This window comes from Puma concolor, chromosome D2 (assembly GCF_028749965.1).
Source record: "Puma concolor isolate L17-30 chromosome D2, mPumCon1.1.hap2, whole genome shotgun sequence".
Taxonomy (NCBI): Eukaryota; Metazoa; Chordata; class Mammalia; order Carnivora; family Felidae; genus Puma; species Puma concolor.
This window is the reverse complement of record NC_141677.1, coordinates 19,807,893-19,824,203: the sequence shown is the minus strand read 5'-3', so window position 1 is coordinate 19,824,203 and position 16,311 is coordinate 19,807,893. Positions and strand designations below refer to the sequence as shown.

The window sequence follows — 16,311 nt, the reverse complement described above, 5'->3', positions numbered from 1 at the left end:
AAACGTTCAAAACCCGTGGGAGACGAAGGACACACTGGGCAAGGCCGAACCAAACACCCCACGTTTGGCTCGACGACGGCGTGGCCATTTCAACTGACACTCACTTCACGGACATCTCTTTGTAATATGGTGTTCATTGCTTCAGAAAGGATGAGGTCTTTCCTGGAGATGTCTAGGTCCTCTTCCAGCTTGGCCACGAGAGTGCACAGGGTAGCCAGGAGCTCTTTCATCTGGCTCTGCACCTTTGAAACTCAGAAAGGGAAGCAACATGTGAGGGCCCCCACTGCTAGTCTTCATACGTTGTTTTAAAAACAATGGATAAAAAGGAAACCCCCTCCAATCAAATCCTGGCGTGATGTCTGGAGCTGAACTCTGCGAGTGGCCCCTAATTCTTCTTCTACGAAACTACACCCCTCCAGTGCCACACGTAACTGCTCTCTCACCTGGAAACAAAGGGATTGAGTTGGTACACAGAGGTGTTTCATTAGTCCTTACTATACAGTTACCCTAAGATCCCCTTCGCCTCAAATGACATGACAGAATGCTGGTAAGGTTTTTCACGGATGCTCCTGTTCACAGACTTGCTTGTTAACCGCTTTCAATTTTACATTGGAGACAAATCTTCCCCCAAATAAATTACATTATGCAATTTGTACTAGCCAATCGATACACACAACATTTCCACCAACTACTGCTTTTTAACCATACAGACCTGTCTTCTTACAAGAATTCAAGAAGATGAAAAGGAAACCCCAGTCACACAAACACACAAAGTGTGCCTAGAACACACAGCATGTGCACAAATTGAGAACCGCCGTGGCTAGGCACACCGTTTCAGCCTCGGTTTTGTCCTTCTCCAATATGCAGTTGAGGACCTTGAGCACCTCCGCCTCACTGGACACGCCGGCCGGAGTCTTCGCCTGTCGCCGTATGACTGTTTTTTGAAGAGCTCTCTCGTGCCTGGAGACGAGGAACTCCAAATGTTCCAGCAGCAGCTGGCGGGAGAGGCAAAAGGAAAACCGTGTTTCAAGAACACCTTCAATTCCGGGCCTCAAGTTCACCAAATGCAAAACCAAGTCTGAATCCCTTCAATTCAGTTCCCAGGTAGGGAGCCGTCCCCGCCAATGTGTTAAAAGAGCCTTACTCCTCCTCACGGATCAAACAAGGTTTGAGAACAATAGGTCCCAGCCAACTCCACGGGGACATTGCGGACAAGGGGAGTGAATGGTGTCCCGTGTTTGAAGACACTGGCAGTGCGCCTACTGACCCTGGTGTTGTTTCTCTCCGCCTTCAGGTTGGCGATCTCCTCCTCTCTCTGCACGAGCTGCTCCCTGCAGGTGTGGAGCTCTGCAGCGAGAGCTGCACACTCCTGGGGTCGGAGAGGGGACAAAAGTGGAGAGACACAGGGGGTCTTTACCAGAGCACACCAGGCCTCCGTGGCCCTCCAGAGGCCCAGCACCCACCGCCCTCAAGTAGCATCACACACACCAGTCCCCTCCTCACCACCCACAGGAGTCCCGGGGATTTTCGGAGGGACCGACACTCAAGGGGACGGACATTTTCAGGTGCCTGGCAGGTCTAGGACTCAGGAACTCTGCTGACTCGGGAGCAAGCGGCCGAGAAGCCTCCTGCCCATCCGCAGCCTCTGGCCTCGTCTGCCAAGCAGGCTTGTGGAGCGGCAGTGGGGAAAGGCTGACGGTACTCAAAAGCTGCTGTCTTAGCCTGAACCCCTGGCTCAATCAGACTCAACCACACCCAATGGACTTTTCAAAAATGATGGTAGGACTCTTGACGAAAGGGCGAGTTTACGACTTCTTTCCTTAGTCAAGCAGGAAATATTATGGAGGAAGGGTTTCTGAGGAGAGTGATGCCAGGGCCCACCACCCCGCGTGGGGCTTCTCTCACGCCAATACTGAGCGCCCGCCCAGGACATGGCGTACAGGTGGGCTCCAAGGAGGTGGACGCACACTCTCCAGTCAGTCGAGCGCAGAGCCCGGTGCAGGGCTCAATCCCTGAACCATGACATCATGACCTGAGCTGAAACCAAGAGTCAGACGCTTAATGCCCTGAGACACCCAGGCGCCCCAGAGCTTTTGTCTCTGTAGGACAAACGAGGGGACAAACGTTCACTTAACAACTGACATTCCAAATAAGGAGAGTTGTTGATTTCAGCAATTCTGGAAAATCCAAGTACAAACTGGTGACATACTTCAATTTCTTTCATAAAGTAGCCCTTTCCAAATCAACGGGAATGTTACCACAGAACTGACCACGTTCCTTGCAATCTGACTTGACAAGGTGAACCCACAGAAGCCTATCTGATCCTTGATGTAGGACTGTGCAGGCCCGTTTCTATGTGGGGATTTTTGTTCCAATAAATGCATTGGAAACTCTTCTGGAGATGTGTGACATTTGGAAAGACTGGCAGATGAGCTGAGCAGCTACGAAGTATCAAACCTAGTAAGTAAAAGGGAGGCCACGGGTGCATGAAATATACGCAGATACTAGGCTATTAGAGCATTTCCTCCCCGAAAACATACACAAACCTACTCTGACAAGATAAAACGTATCATTTTGCACACAGAAACTGACCGTACCTACATGGTGCCATTTGCAGTCAAGAGAAAGGCAAACAAATGTGGAGACGCAGGATTAAGTCCTAACCGCATAACACGAGCTGTAGCAGACGCTGTCCTCTGGGGGAAGTGTGCACCACCTCCTGTTGCTCTTGAGGTCCCCTCAGGTGTTGCACGAATCCACGAATCTGCTACTCAGCTCTTGGTAAGCACTTCCTTTCTCCAGTACATCAAGCACCACAGGAGAAGTGATTTCTCAGGGTTCCTGCGTCATTTTCACCGCGTTAAGGGCAATACCATGAACCTTAATTACAGCCTGGGACCCGTTCGAAGTGTGCCCAGGGATGCCGGACGTGCTCCCGCGATGCAGAGAAGACTCATGGTGTGACAAGAAAAGGCTGAATGGCCTGACATGTACTGAGGTCCACAGCTGCAGCTGCCAGCCGGCCAGCGTGAGGACCACGGAGGCACAAAGAAAGGGAAAGTCTCGAAGCTCTCTCCCTGCGGCGACCCCAGCACATGCAAAAACCTGGTGCTACTGGTGAGACATCTTTGTGTCTGGTGCGGAAGATGTGGCATCTCTGTGGATGTAGGACTGCTGTGAGACGGGCACACCTGCCGACGCAACTCAAACTGCAAGACAAGTGAAGACCTGACATCACGACGTAAGGCAGAAGGAAGGGAAGGATCGAAAACTGGCACATTTCAATGCAGGCACAGGATAGCTTGGTGATTTTAGAAAGGGGTTTGGCTTTGAAAATGGTCCAGACGCTAGGAGAAGCAGCTTCCACCACGAAGAAGAAGGACACAGTTTCCCAGACGCCCCAGAGAAGATTGCAGAGAAGCAGGAACTACCATCCACCGCATGTCAACCACTCCAACGCAAAAAGTGAAAACCCAAGAAAATCAGTTGAGGAGACCATGGCTGCCTGCACGGGTTTTTCATGCAGCAGGAGGTGCCCTGTCGGGGGGGAAATGCCACAAACGACATTTATTCACGAGAAAGACAAGTGAGCACCAAGATGTTGGGTAGGAAGGGGTGAAGCAGCTACCGAATGAGCGGCTACAGGTGGGGGTGTGAGCAGGGCGGCTGGCCCTGTGTAGGAAGCTCACCCCAGGGTCCTGAAGGCAACAAGTGCCAGTGGCCAGTGGTCTGGCTGCACAACCAGAGCCCTTGCCCTGGGGCAGTTCCATCCCGGCTCTGTCCCTCAACTCAGGAAGTACACTGAAAGCAAGGGACTGTCCTCCAAAGTTCTTCTGACATTGGACAATGTCCTGGCCACCCAGAACCCCACGGGTCACCACCAAACGTGTCTTGGCGGCTCACTCGCTCCGGAGCGCAGCGGGTCTAAGTGAGCCTGTGGACCAGGGGCCACGAGGACCTGTGAGGTTCATGACACAGGCACGTTACAAGAAGGACAGTCAATGCTACCAAAGAGAACCGCCACAGAGGGAACATTATGAAAGTCAGGAAGATGCCAAGGGACGTTACAAAAAACTCTGGGGAAACCGTCAAGCCCAACACAATCAAGAAATCCCTGCTAGAGATGACTGTCCATACGACGTGCGTGATTTCCAGGACCTATGACACAGCCAATCAGGAAACTCATGAATGACACTGTGCATATGGCAAAAAGAAAAAAAAAGAAAAAGAAAAAGAAAAAGAAAGAGAAAAAGAAAAAGAAAAAGAGTTGGGGGATGCAGGGATTCAAAATGCGTATCCTACAGAAGGTCACGAGCACAGAGAAAAGCCCAGAGGAGGTCACAGAAGAAGACAGCACAGAGAGGAGATCTGGTGAAGCAGACGGAGGGCGAGGAAGGCGGGACGGAAGTGTCATCGCTGGAAAGCACGCTGCCACCAGGAGTGATCCGGCAGACTCTCGGCTCCTTTCCCACATGGACCCTTCCATGACAAGGGCGCTGGGACTAAAGCCAGCCAGCCGTCTATGGAAACACTGGCCAGGAACAGAAAGGCCCTTCTGGAAAGCTGCACAGACAGTGCCCGCCTCCACCCCCATACCGCCAGGCCCCAAGGCCCAAGACAGCCCCATCTAGCGGGTCCCCCCCACCCCATGCATGTCTGCATATCAGCACATTTGTGAGGACCCACCCCCACTTTCCAGACAGCAAATCCTCACCAAGGTGCTCAGTGAACCACTTCGCCTGCCATGCACACGTCTGTGCGTGAAAATCGAGGGAGCATGCAGCCAGGCCACCCGGGACGCATGTGTGTCACCACCACCTAAGCGTTCATCAGGAGGAACGTCGTGTGCGAGACTTGTGTGCACTTGGACAGCCTATCCTCACACGGGCATAAGGGCAGTAAGATCTGACATAAAGACAGGCAAGCTCCACGCCACAGGACCCACGGCCCAGCAGGGAGAGGGAAGAGCAGGAGAGAGGCAAAGCCATCTCCCTGGCTTCTGACCACCGGACCAGGGAGCAAGCTGCTCTGTTCCCAGGAGGAGGCACAGGTGGGGGGGGCAGGGTGGTGGCCCGTGTGGAACTCAAAGAGCCCACAGTCCGCCCAGATGGAGCTTCACTACGAGGTGCTTGGAAAGGCGTCCGGGAGACAGAGTGGCGTGCATGAAGGAGAACACAGGGCAGCCGGACCTCCCAAGGAAAACCGCCTCCCCGAGTCTGACCCACGCCGACCCATGGCACAAAACGGCCATCCTGCAGCCACACTGTGCACACGTTCCCCCTATTCCACCGAACCACACACTCCCATGCCCTTCTATTGCTCTCCGTAAAACCGCATACGTCTCTGGGCGAGGTAACTGCAGCACATAGGGTTCAGCACCTAATACCGTGCCTGCCATGCACTCCAGAACAGGTGAATACTTTAGTGTACGCCCTGTACCCACACACGTAAAATTACACACGCTGCTTTTAAACATTACGCAGTTCTGTAAAGGATATAAAGACGCACACTGTCCTGTGCTTTATGTGATGGGTGATGTGAGGGGCTTGTACCTGTTGCCTAAAACACGAATCTTAGAGCTCAACCCACACATTAGAAGGAGCCACTCTACCCAATGACGTCTACACTGCATCCATTCTTGTCTCCTCCCCCAACCCACTATCCACACAGAACCAGCACCAGCTTTCAAAACATTCAAATCCATCATGCCAGTCCTTCCCCCTGAGGACACAACGACCCCAGGCCCTTATCGGAAAACCCAACTCCTTACGGGGTAGGTTCCGTCCCAACGCCAGCTGCCTGGTGCCTCACCTGGCTCCGCTTCCGCTTCCATCGCTCACAACAAAGCCAAGCTCCTCCTTGACCCCGGCCTTTGGCCTCGGAGTCAGACTGCTGGGAGAGTGCTCGGTCAGCCTCAGCTCCCGAGCGACCTCTCCGGAAAAGGCCTTTCCGGAACCACAGTGCGCAAGTCAGCGACATTTGCTCCTAACCCCTTCACTCGCCCAGATACACTCTTCTCAGATGTGCCTCCACCACCCTCTCCGAGGAGCACAGCAGCCAGAGCCTGGCGACCACAATGGTGCAGAGTCACAAAAGGGCTCAACAAGGGTGGGTGGTTGTGTCTCTGCAGATGATTCGGGTGCACCAACACAGAAGCCCTTTTTGTGGGGGCTACCCTGTACGCTTGAGGGGCATCCCCCCCCCCCAGCCTGCTTCAGATTCTGGGTCTCCCTCTGTCTGCGCCTCCCCTGGCCACACACTCTCTCTCTCTAAATAGTAAATAAACATTACGAAAATTAGAATACAAACAACACTGATCAAACACTCCCAGAATAAGCGTCACTTAAGCGATCCACTTCATCTAGTTGCCCTGCCATAGCCAGCCCGTCATCACAAAGCCTGCCCTGGGCAGGCACCTGACAGGGGAGGAGGGCGGCCGTGGCAGTGGGGGATAGGGAGCTGGGAGGCTGACACCATCACCACCCCATGGACGCTGGCTGAGTGTGGGCAAACTGGATGGTCATTTTAGAAGAACGACGGGTACTAGGCAAGGACTACTGGGTTTCGTTTTCTCCTGTAACAAATGCTGAGGACCAAAATGTTTGCTATGACTTCTCAGTCTTCCCTGGCTTGCTCTTATACATGTGAGTAGCCTGTTAATCAACACATCATGAACTAGGAAAGATGAGTTCAATTTGAAGCATCTCTGAAGGCATCAAGGAGACCCCGAGGCAGTCCCAACTGGGAGGACCGAGACCCTAACAAAAGGGAAGCCCGCTGAGCCAACTCTAATGTTCAGAGTCCTCTCTCTCCCTCAAGACATGTGAGGATTCTGAATTTCCTCAGGGATTGGAGGCAAGATACCAACGAGCTGCAAAGGAAACCTAACAGAAAGGCAAGCAGAAAGTGGCAGCTAACCGAGCTCTGGACAGCACAGGGAGGCACAGAAAAGGAGCCCGGCACTCGGCAAGCACTGCCTGAGAAGCTGACCCTTCCATCATCTCATTGTGCTGTGGAGAAAATAACGGGGCTTTGGGAGCTAGCATCAAGGACGGGTCCTCGGAAATACTCCAGGCCTCCAAATGGAGACCCTGGAGGTCTACACGGGGGTGGGGGACAGCGTGAGCCCAGCTCACACGGCACCTTACAAAGACTGAGCCCCAGTCTCAACTCACTCACGCCTGAGTGGGCCCAAGAACCGCCGCACTCGGGGTGTGTGGGATGAAATGCTGAAGGAATACAAGCACACGAAGAGCCTCTATGCTTCTCCATACAGTCCAGCACAACAATAAAAACAAAGAAGAAATGAAAAGACAAGGTAAGACAAGACAACAAAAAGACAGAAAAGAAAAGAAAAGAAAAAAGAAGAAAAAAGAAAAGAATAGAAAAGAAAAAAGAAAAAAAGGAAAAGGAAACGAAAGGAAAGGCAAGGAAACGAAAGGAAAGGAAAGGAAAGGAAAGGAAAGGAAAGGAAAGGAAGGGAAAGGAAGGCAAAGCAAGGCAAGGAAATGAAAGGAATGCCTGGGTGGCTCAGTCGGGGAAGCATCCCACTTTGGTTCATGTCATGAACTGACGCGTTATGGTGTGAGTCTCGCGTCGGGCTCTGTGGTGACAGTGCAGAGCCTGGAGCCTGCTTTGGATTCTGTGTCTCCCACTTTGCCTCCCCCTCCCCTGTTCAAGTTTTGTCTCTACCTCTCTCTCTCTCTCAAAAGTAAATAATATTAAAACAAAATTCTTTTCATAAGAAAAGGAAAGAAACAAACAAGCAAACAAAAAAAGAGAGGCACCTGGATAGCTCAGTCTACTCGTTTAAGTGACCAACACTTGGTTTCGGCTCACGTTTGTGAGTTTGAGCCCTGTGTTGGGCTCTCTACTGAACAGAAAAGAGCCTCTCCTCAACAGTGTCTCTCTCTCCCCCGTCCTCTACCCCCACCCCTGCTCTCACTTTCTTTCTCCCTCAAAATAAATAGATAAACATAAAAAAACAAAAAACAAACAAACAGGTCATATCGACCCAAAGAAGAAAGAAGAGAAACAGACCAAGAGGAGACACATAGACTGGAGTTATTGGATGCAAAAGTCAACTGTCCAAAAACCATTCTTGACAAATGGGAAATTTTCAGAGACTCAAAACAGATTCTCCAACTGCAAATTACCAGAGCTAAAATTAAGATCTCCAGGTGCCTGAGTGGCTCAGTTGGTTAAGCATCTGACTTCAGCTCAGGTCATGATCTCGTGATTCGGGAGTTTGAGCCCCGCGTTGGGCTCTGTGCTGACAGTGCAGAGCCTGGAGCCTGCTTCGGCATCTGTGTCTCCCTCTCTCTCTGTTCTTCCCTTGCTCCCAGTCTGTCTAGCTCTCTAACACAATTAAAAGACTAAAAAATCTTGTTAATGGCATGAAGAACTCAGTCGGTGGGTTTCACATCAGACTAGACACAGGTGAATAGACTCAGTGAACTGAAAGATAGTTAGGTAAAAATATATCTAGACCATACACAGAGAAAACGTCCAGAAAATACAGAAGCCCAAAAGACACAGAAGATATGGTACAAAGGTCCAATAGGAACCCACAAAGTAGAGGAAACACAGAATGGGTAGTACCACCTCGCTACAAAGATAAGAATCAAAACTGATAAAAGAACCATGAGAGTGACTCCACAAAGAACACCCGAGGCAAAAAGATGTTAACAGTCATGAGAGGACAAAGATACCGCCTTCCATGGGACAACGACAACAACACTACCAGCTGACTCTTCAAGAACAGCAAATGAAGCCAGATGATGGATTGGCATGTATGAAAGGTGAACTAAAATAGCCACCAACCTGGAAGTCTTTACCTAACAGAAACATTCTTCACAGTGAAGGCAAAGTAAAGATGTTTTTCAGGCAAAACAGAAGCAAAAACAAAAACGGAACAACAAAAACAACACACACACACACACACACACACACACACACACCATGACTACACATCAACTACAGACACAAACTAAAAGCAATATTAAAGCAGCTCGTTGCAAAAAAGAAATGTAGTCTCTGACAGAAATATGAAAAAACAAGGCTTGCAGAACAAAGGGTAACTATGAGAACAAACCTTAACAAGCATTAAGTGCACGAAACAATGACATCAACGCCAAAATCCATCTAAGACTAAAAAATATTAGCCAACAAAAGGTGAAGGGGAGTTCAGTGTGGTTCAAGTGTCCAAGAAAAGAGCAGGGGCGCCTGGGTAGCTCAGTCAGTTGAGTGTCCGACATTGCTCAGGTCACGATGTCACCTTTTGTGAGTTGGAGCCCCGCATCAGAGTCTGTGCGGATGGCTGAGAGCCTGGAGCCTGCATCAGATTCTGTGTCTCCCTTTCTGCTCTGCCCCTCACCCGATTGTATTATGTCTCTCTCAAAACACACATAAATCTTAAAACAAAGAAAAACTAAGAGGAGAGAGCAGTGTCAGGGAAGCAGTACAAGTCCTGAATCAGGCAGGGGTCAGTTTAAAATGCACCTGCCTCTAGAAATAGATATATTCCAATTACCTAACAGATCAGTGTACAATTAAAAACTCCCTCCTACTTCTAAAGGAAGGCTAGAGACCAAAAGAACACACAACAGCTGGGACAAAGAAGAAACTAGTAATACAGTACGTGTAAACTAACATATCAGTCATTACATGTGCACAAATACTCCAAGGAAAAGTTTGAGTGTCAAATTCATTAGAAGGAAACTAAGCATACGCTGGTCACAAAGGTACACCCTAAAACGTAAGATCACAGACAGGTGGAAGGAAAAGATCCCCAGGCAAACCCAACCGAACAGAAAACTGATGTGACCACTGGGACCCTCCAATAAACTAACCTCTATAGCAAAAAGCTCTACTAGAGACCAAGAGGAACATTTCACGATGGAAGTTCCATTTACCAGGAACACAAGACTTCTAACCTTGCATATACCCGATAACGCAATCTCGAAATACAGAAAAATTGACAAACATAGAAAAGGGAAAAGAGCCACATCCATAAGCATTATGGGAGACTTAACGATACATCTCTCAGTATCTGACAGAACTGACGACAACAGAAAAATCAAAGGAGTGGGACGGGGCTGTCCAATATGCGGTCACGTGCTTTATTGCAAGTCCTTGAAATGCGGCTCCTCAAAGTGCGACGTGTGGAAAGTATATAATGCACACCACATTTTAAAGACAATGTGATAAAAGAGAACGCAAAAGCATTCATTAGTCTCCCTCACGCTGGCTATACACTGAAATGATATTTTGGATATACCTGTTAGTAATATTATTAAACTCATTCTCGCCTATTCCTTACTTGCTTTAAAGTGGTCACTAAAATCTGAATTCTGTCATTAACAAACTTCATCTAACGTATAAATAAGAGAATACTGCATTCCCCCCAATACACATTATTTGCACGTGGCCAAGGAAGAGTTCATGAAAACGAATATATGCCAGGCCATTAGGAAAGTGAACTCATCTGAAAGGACTGAAATACTGCAGGGCATATTTAGGGATCGCATTAGATTAACAGTTCATTTACCCCCAACAATTCATCACGCCCACAGTGATGGGATGAAGACAGGGAGACTTCCAGTGATGACCAGTCCTGGGCGGCTGAGAGAGCACCATCACCCCTGCCACCACTTGAGGACAGGGAGGAGTAGGCTGTCGATGAACCAGGAAGCTGACTCTCACCTGACCCTGAATCTGCAGATGCCTTGATCTTGAGAACTTCCCAGTCTCCTCAACTATAGGAAAGAAGCTTCTGTGCTTATTAGGCAGCCAGTCTATGGAATTTTGTTACAATCACCCAAAAACACTGAGACAGATACCTTCATGGAATTCAGCTAGAAATCAGCACAAAGAGAACGAGAAAATCCCCCGAAACATCAAGATGTGTTATGCTCCTAAACATTGTGACGAATTAAGAAAAAGATACCACAGTGAAAGTTAGAAAATAGTTTCACATAAAAGATAATAAACATTTAGCTTATCAAAACTTGTAAGATCATTAAAGGTGTGCTTAAAGGGAGACTCATACCTTTAGAATACATATATCATAGGGATAGCTCAGTTGCTTGGTGACCAACTCTTGATTTTCGCTCAGGGTATGATCCCACGGCCACAAGATCGATCCCCAGCCTGGCTCCACACTGAGTGAGGAGCCTGCTTGAGATTCTATCTCTCTCTGTCTCTCTCTCTCTCTCTCTCTCCCTCTGCCCCTCTGCCCTGCTCATGCTCTCATTCTAAAATGAATCAACACACTAATAAGCAAATAAATACAATACACATACTGGAAAAGGACAAAGGCTAAAAATCAAATGAAGGATTTAGTTCCAGAACTACAAGATGGGACAGCAAACAATCACCAAGTAGATGGAAAAAAAAAAGGGCAGAAATCAGTGCTGCAGGAAACAAATAGTAACTGACAGAAATAAAAAAAAAAAAAAGCGCCCAAGTTGGTTCTATGAAAAAGAAACAAAGCACAAAGTACCAATAGCAAGAAGTTCTAAAGCAAATATCACACCAGATGCTGCAGATAGGAGGGATATTAGAAACCAGTTGACACTTACTCCTTGGACAGTTTGGGAGGTCTGAGCAAATTACAAGAAAACAAAATGCCTTATCTAAATAGACACGAGAAGATATGGGAAATCAGAAAAATCCTATTTCCACTTAAGAAAGGAATCTGCAATGAAAACCCTTCTCACAAGGAAAACCCTACACCAGCTGTTGGCCTAGCACTTCTTCCCAAAAGTAAAGAACACACACAAAAACTCTTCTGGGAAAGCACAAGGAGTGCTTCTTCCTACGTTGTTTTAGGAGGCCAGCACGACCTTAATCCCCAACCCCAGCATGGACAGCACAAGAGGGTGCAAGGGAACACCCACCTCTCTCTTGAATACACATGCAAGAATGCAAAGCACACTATTTACAAATGGAATCCAGTGAACAGAGAATGCATAGACATCAGGGTTGGATTATTCTAGAAGGGCAAAAGTTGTTTTAAGTAAAACCACAACATTGAAACAAATCACTTGTCCCCAAAATGCACAAAACACATTTCAGAAAACTTAGTATTATTATTTCTTTGATGATTGTTAAAAAATCAGAGCAAACTAAAAATAGAGGAGAATTTTCATGTTTTGATCCAACTATCTACCAGGAACGCAACGGCAGGTGTCATACGTAGTGGTAAAATACTGAACTCTTTGGGGCACCTGAGTGGCTTCTAGTCGGTGAAGCGTCTGACTCTTGATTTCAGCTCAGGCCACGATCTCACGGTTCATGAGTTCAAGCCTCGCATCAGACTCTGTGCTGACAGGGAGGAGTCTGCTTGGGATCCACTCTCTTTCCCATCTCTCACTCCCCTTCCCATGCACGCTCTCGAAATCAATAAAGAAAGAAACTTTAAAAAATATTAAGTATACACAAAATTATGAAACCCTTCTCTCTCGTATCTGGAAGGAGACAAGGACACCTACTCTCACCACTTCCATTCAACACAGTACTGGAGGCCCTAGCCAATCCAAGGCAAGAAACATACAAATGGTTCTACTATTGGAAAGAAAAAAAAAGAAACTTACCAAAAGGCAACACAGAGAAGGAAAGGCAGACAGACACAAGAATGTGAAAACCTCTGCCACTCACAGATGTATTCCACACACATACAAAGAACTCATTCAAATCAACAAAAACCAAAACACACAACCTAATCACAAAGTGGCTTCCAAAAGGCAATTATTTCACAAAAGAAACACGTAAGTGGCCAAGACACACACGGGGGCGGGTCCCACGAATACACCATACCTCCCAGCACCTGAGCCCCAGCAACCAGCTAACACACGAGAAGAGGCAGTACCAGGCATCAGCCAGCCCCGAGCTCCCACACGCTGTTGCTCGAGGGGGACAGACACGTGCCACCACTCACGCCCTGCTCCTCCATGGCAACCCAATACGGTGCATGTGGATCTGCAGGCAGCCTCTGCACAAACCGGAGCACCCACGGGAGAAAGAATAAACCGTGCTGTCCTCACACACTGGGCTTTCGACGCCAGGGGAGGACCAGCAGAGCCACGCAAGGAAAGCAGGCGCGTTGCGCACACACAGCGCTCAAGGGTTGGCTCAACACGAAGCGAAGAACAAGCCAAAGCCATCGCTGGTGAAAGTCAAGACCGTGGTTACCTTTGGGGGACGTTCGGTGGGAGTCAGTAGGAGTTAGGAAGCACGGTAAGGTTCCATTTCTTCATCCAGGTGGTGGTTCCAAGAATGTGTTCGCTGAGTGAAAGATACGGAAGATCAGCTGAAAGTAGTGGTCTAGGACGTTCCAAACATCCACCGCGTGCCACACAAAAAGGCAGCTCTGGGACGGCGGCGGCGGCTGCGGCTTCGGCGGCGGCGGCGGCGGCTTCGGCAGCGGCTTCGGCGGCGGGGGCGGCTGGGGCTGCGGCTGAAGCGGTGGCGGCTGCAGGCAGGCTGGCAAGCAGGCTAGCAGGATGGCAGGAAGGCAGGCAGGAAGTCAGGCCCGAGCGTGCATGAGAGAAGCTCGGCACCCGCTTGGCTGAGGCGGCGGCGGCGGCAGCGGCGGCGGCGGCGGCTGAGGCGGCTGCGGCTGAGGCCGCGGCTGAGTTGGCGGCGGCGGCGGCGGCTGCGTCCGAGGCTGGGACGGCGGCGGTGGCTGTGGCTGCGGCGGCTGCGGCTGAAGCGGTGGCGATGGTGGCGGCGGCTGCCGCCGAGGCTTGGGCGGCAGCGGCGGCGGTGGCTTCGGCGGCGGGGGCTGCAGCTGAGGCGGCTGCGGCTGTAGGCAGGCTGGCAGGCAGGCAAGCAGGCAGGCTGGCAGGCCGGCAAGCAGGCTGGCATGCAGGCAAGCAGGCAGACTGGCAGCCCGGCAAGCAGGCTGTCAGGCAGGCAGGCAGGCAGGCTGGCAGGCAGACTGGCAGGCAGGCAAGCAGGCAGGCTGGCAGGCAGGGAAGCAGGCAGGCTGGCAGGCAGGAAGGCTGGCAGGAAGGCAGGCAGGCAAGCAGGCAGGCTGGCAGGCCGGCAAGCAGGCAGGCTGGCAGGCAGGCAAGCAGGCAGGCTGGCAGGCAGGCAAACAGGCAGGCTGGCAGGCAGGCAAGCAGGCAGGCTGGCAGGCAGGCAAGCAGGCAGGCTGGCAGCCCGGCAAGCAGGCTGTCAGGCAGGCAAGCAGGCAGGCTGGCAGGCAGGCTGGCAGGCAGGCAAGCAGGCAGGCTGGCAGGCAGGCAAGCAGGCAGGCTGGCAGGCAGGAAGGCTGGCAGGAAGGCAGGCAGCTGGCAGGCAGGCACACAGGCAGGCTGGAAGGCCGGCAAGCAGGCAGGCTGGCATGCAGGCAAACAGGCAGGCTGGCAGGCAGGCAAACAGGCAGGCTGGAAGGCCGGCAAGCAGGCTGGCAGGCAGGCAAGCAGGCAGGCTGAGAGGAAGGCAAGCAGGCAGGCTGGCATGCAGGCAAGCAGGCAGGCTGTCAGGCAGGCTGGCAGGCAGGAAGGCTGGCAGGAAGGCAGGCAGGCAAGCAGGCAGGCTGGCAGGCAGGCACACAGGCAGGCTGGAAGGCCGGCAAGCAGGCAGGCTGGCATGCAGGCAAACAGGCAGGCTGGCAGGCAGGCCAAAAGGCAGGCTGGAAGGCCGGCAAGCAGGCTGGCAGGCAGGCAAGCAGGCAGGCTGAGAGGCAGGCAAGCAGGCAGGCTGGCATGCATGCAAGCAGGCAGGCTGGCATGCACGCAAGCAGGCAGGCTGGCAGGCAGGCTGGCAGGCAGGCAAGCAGGCCGGCTGGCATGCAGGCAAACAGGCAGGCTGGAAGGCCGGCAAGCAGGCTGGCAGGCAGGCAAGCAGGCAGGCTGAGAGGCAGGCAAGCAGGCAGGCTGGCATGCAGGCAAGCAGGCAGGCTGGCAGGCTGGAAGGCCGGCAAGCAGGCAGGCTGGCATGCAGGCAAACAGGCAGGCTGGCAGGCAGGCAAACAGGCAGGCTGGAAGGCCGGCAAGCAGGCTGGCAGGCAGGCAAGCAGGCAGGCTGGCATGCAGGCAAACAGGCAGGCTGGCAGGCAGTCAAAAAGGCAGGCTGGAAGGCCGGCAAGCAGGCTGGAAGGCAGGCAAGCAGGCAGGCTGAGAGGCAGGCAAGCAGGCATGCTGGCATGCAGGCAAGCAGGCAGGCTGGCAGGCAGGCAGGCTGGCAGGCAGGCTGGCAGGCAGGCAAGCAGGCCGGCGGCATGCAGGCAAACAGGCAGGCTGGCAGGCAGGCAAACAGGCAGGCTGGCAGGCAGGCTGGCAGGCAGGCAAACAGGCAGGCTGGCAGGCCGGCAAGCAGGCAGGCTGGCAGGCAGGCAAGCAGGCAGGCTGGCAGGCAGGCAAACAGGCAGGCTGGCAGGCAGGCAAGCAGACAGGCTGGCAGGCAGGCAAGCAGGCAGGCTGGCAGCCCGGCAAGCAGGCTGTCAGGCAGGCAAGCAGGCAGGCTGGCAGGCAGGCTGGCAGGCAGGCAAGCAGGCAGGCTGGCAGGCAGGCAAGCAGGCAGGCTGGCATGCAGGCAAGCAGGAAGGCTGGCAGGCTGGAAGGCCAGCAAGCAGGCAGGCTGGCAGGCAGGCAAGCAGGCAGGCTGGCAGGCAGGCAAACAGGCAGGCTGGCAGGCAGGCAAGCGGCCAGGCTGAGAGGCAGGCAAGCAGGCAGGCTGGAATGCAGGCAAGCAGGCAGGCTGGCAGGCAGGCAAGCAGGCAGGCTGGCAGGCAGGCACACAGGCAGGCTGGAAGGCCGGCAAGCAGACAGGCTGGAATGCAGGCAAGCAGGCAGGCTGGCAGGCAGGCAAGCAGGCAGGCTGGCAGGCAGGCACACAGGCAGGCTGGAAGGCCGGCAAGCAGACAGGCTGGCATGCAGGCAAACAGGCAGGCTGGCAGGCAGGCAAGCAGGCAGGCTGGCAGGCCAGCAAGCAGGCTGGCAGGCAGGCAAGCAGGCAGGCTGAGAGGCAGGCAAGCAGGCAGGCTGGCATGCAGGCAAGCAGGCAGGCTGGCAGGCAGGCAAGCAGGCAGGCTGGCAGCCCGGCAAGCAGGCTGTCAGGCAGGCAGGCAGGCAGGCTGGCAGGCAGGCTGGCAGGCAGGCAAGCAGGCAGGCTGGCAGGCAGGAAGGCTGGCAGCTGGGCAAGCAGGCAGGCAGGCAGGCTGGCAGGCAGGCTGGCAGGCAGGCAAGCAGGCAGGCTGGCAGGCAGGAAGGCTGGCAGGAAGGCAGGCAGGCAAGTAGGCAGGCTGGCAGGCAGGCACACAGGCAGGCTGGAAGGCCGGCAAGCAGGCAGGCTGGCAGGCAG

The 16,311-nt window shown here is 52.5% G+C and overlaps 1 protein-coding gene across 4 annotated transcripts in view; it reads right to left on the bottom strand.

Annotated features, from left to right (window-relative positions):
* LOC147575923 (liprin-alpha-1-like) overlaps nucleotides 1-16,311 on the bottom strand; it is a 547,540-nt gene that overhangs the window by 488,596 nt on the left and 42,633 nt on the right. For 3 of the 4 annotated variants that reach the window (XM_086679732.1, XM_086679730.1, XM_086679733.1), the window contains exons 4-5: nucleotides 885-995; nucleotides 105-242 (exon numbers count right to left, since the gene is read on the bottom strand). In XM_086679732.1, the coding sequence (XP_086535858.1) occupies nucleotides 105-242; nucleotides 885-995 (249 nt within the window). Of the gene's footprint in view, nucleotides 1-104; nucleotides 243-884; nucleotides 996-1,267; nucleotides 1,370-5,811; nucleotides 6,022-16,311 lie in introns of those variants that run through there. The other variant, XM_086679731.1, reaches the window with a different exon arrangement.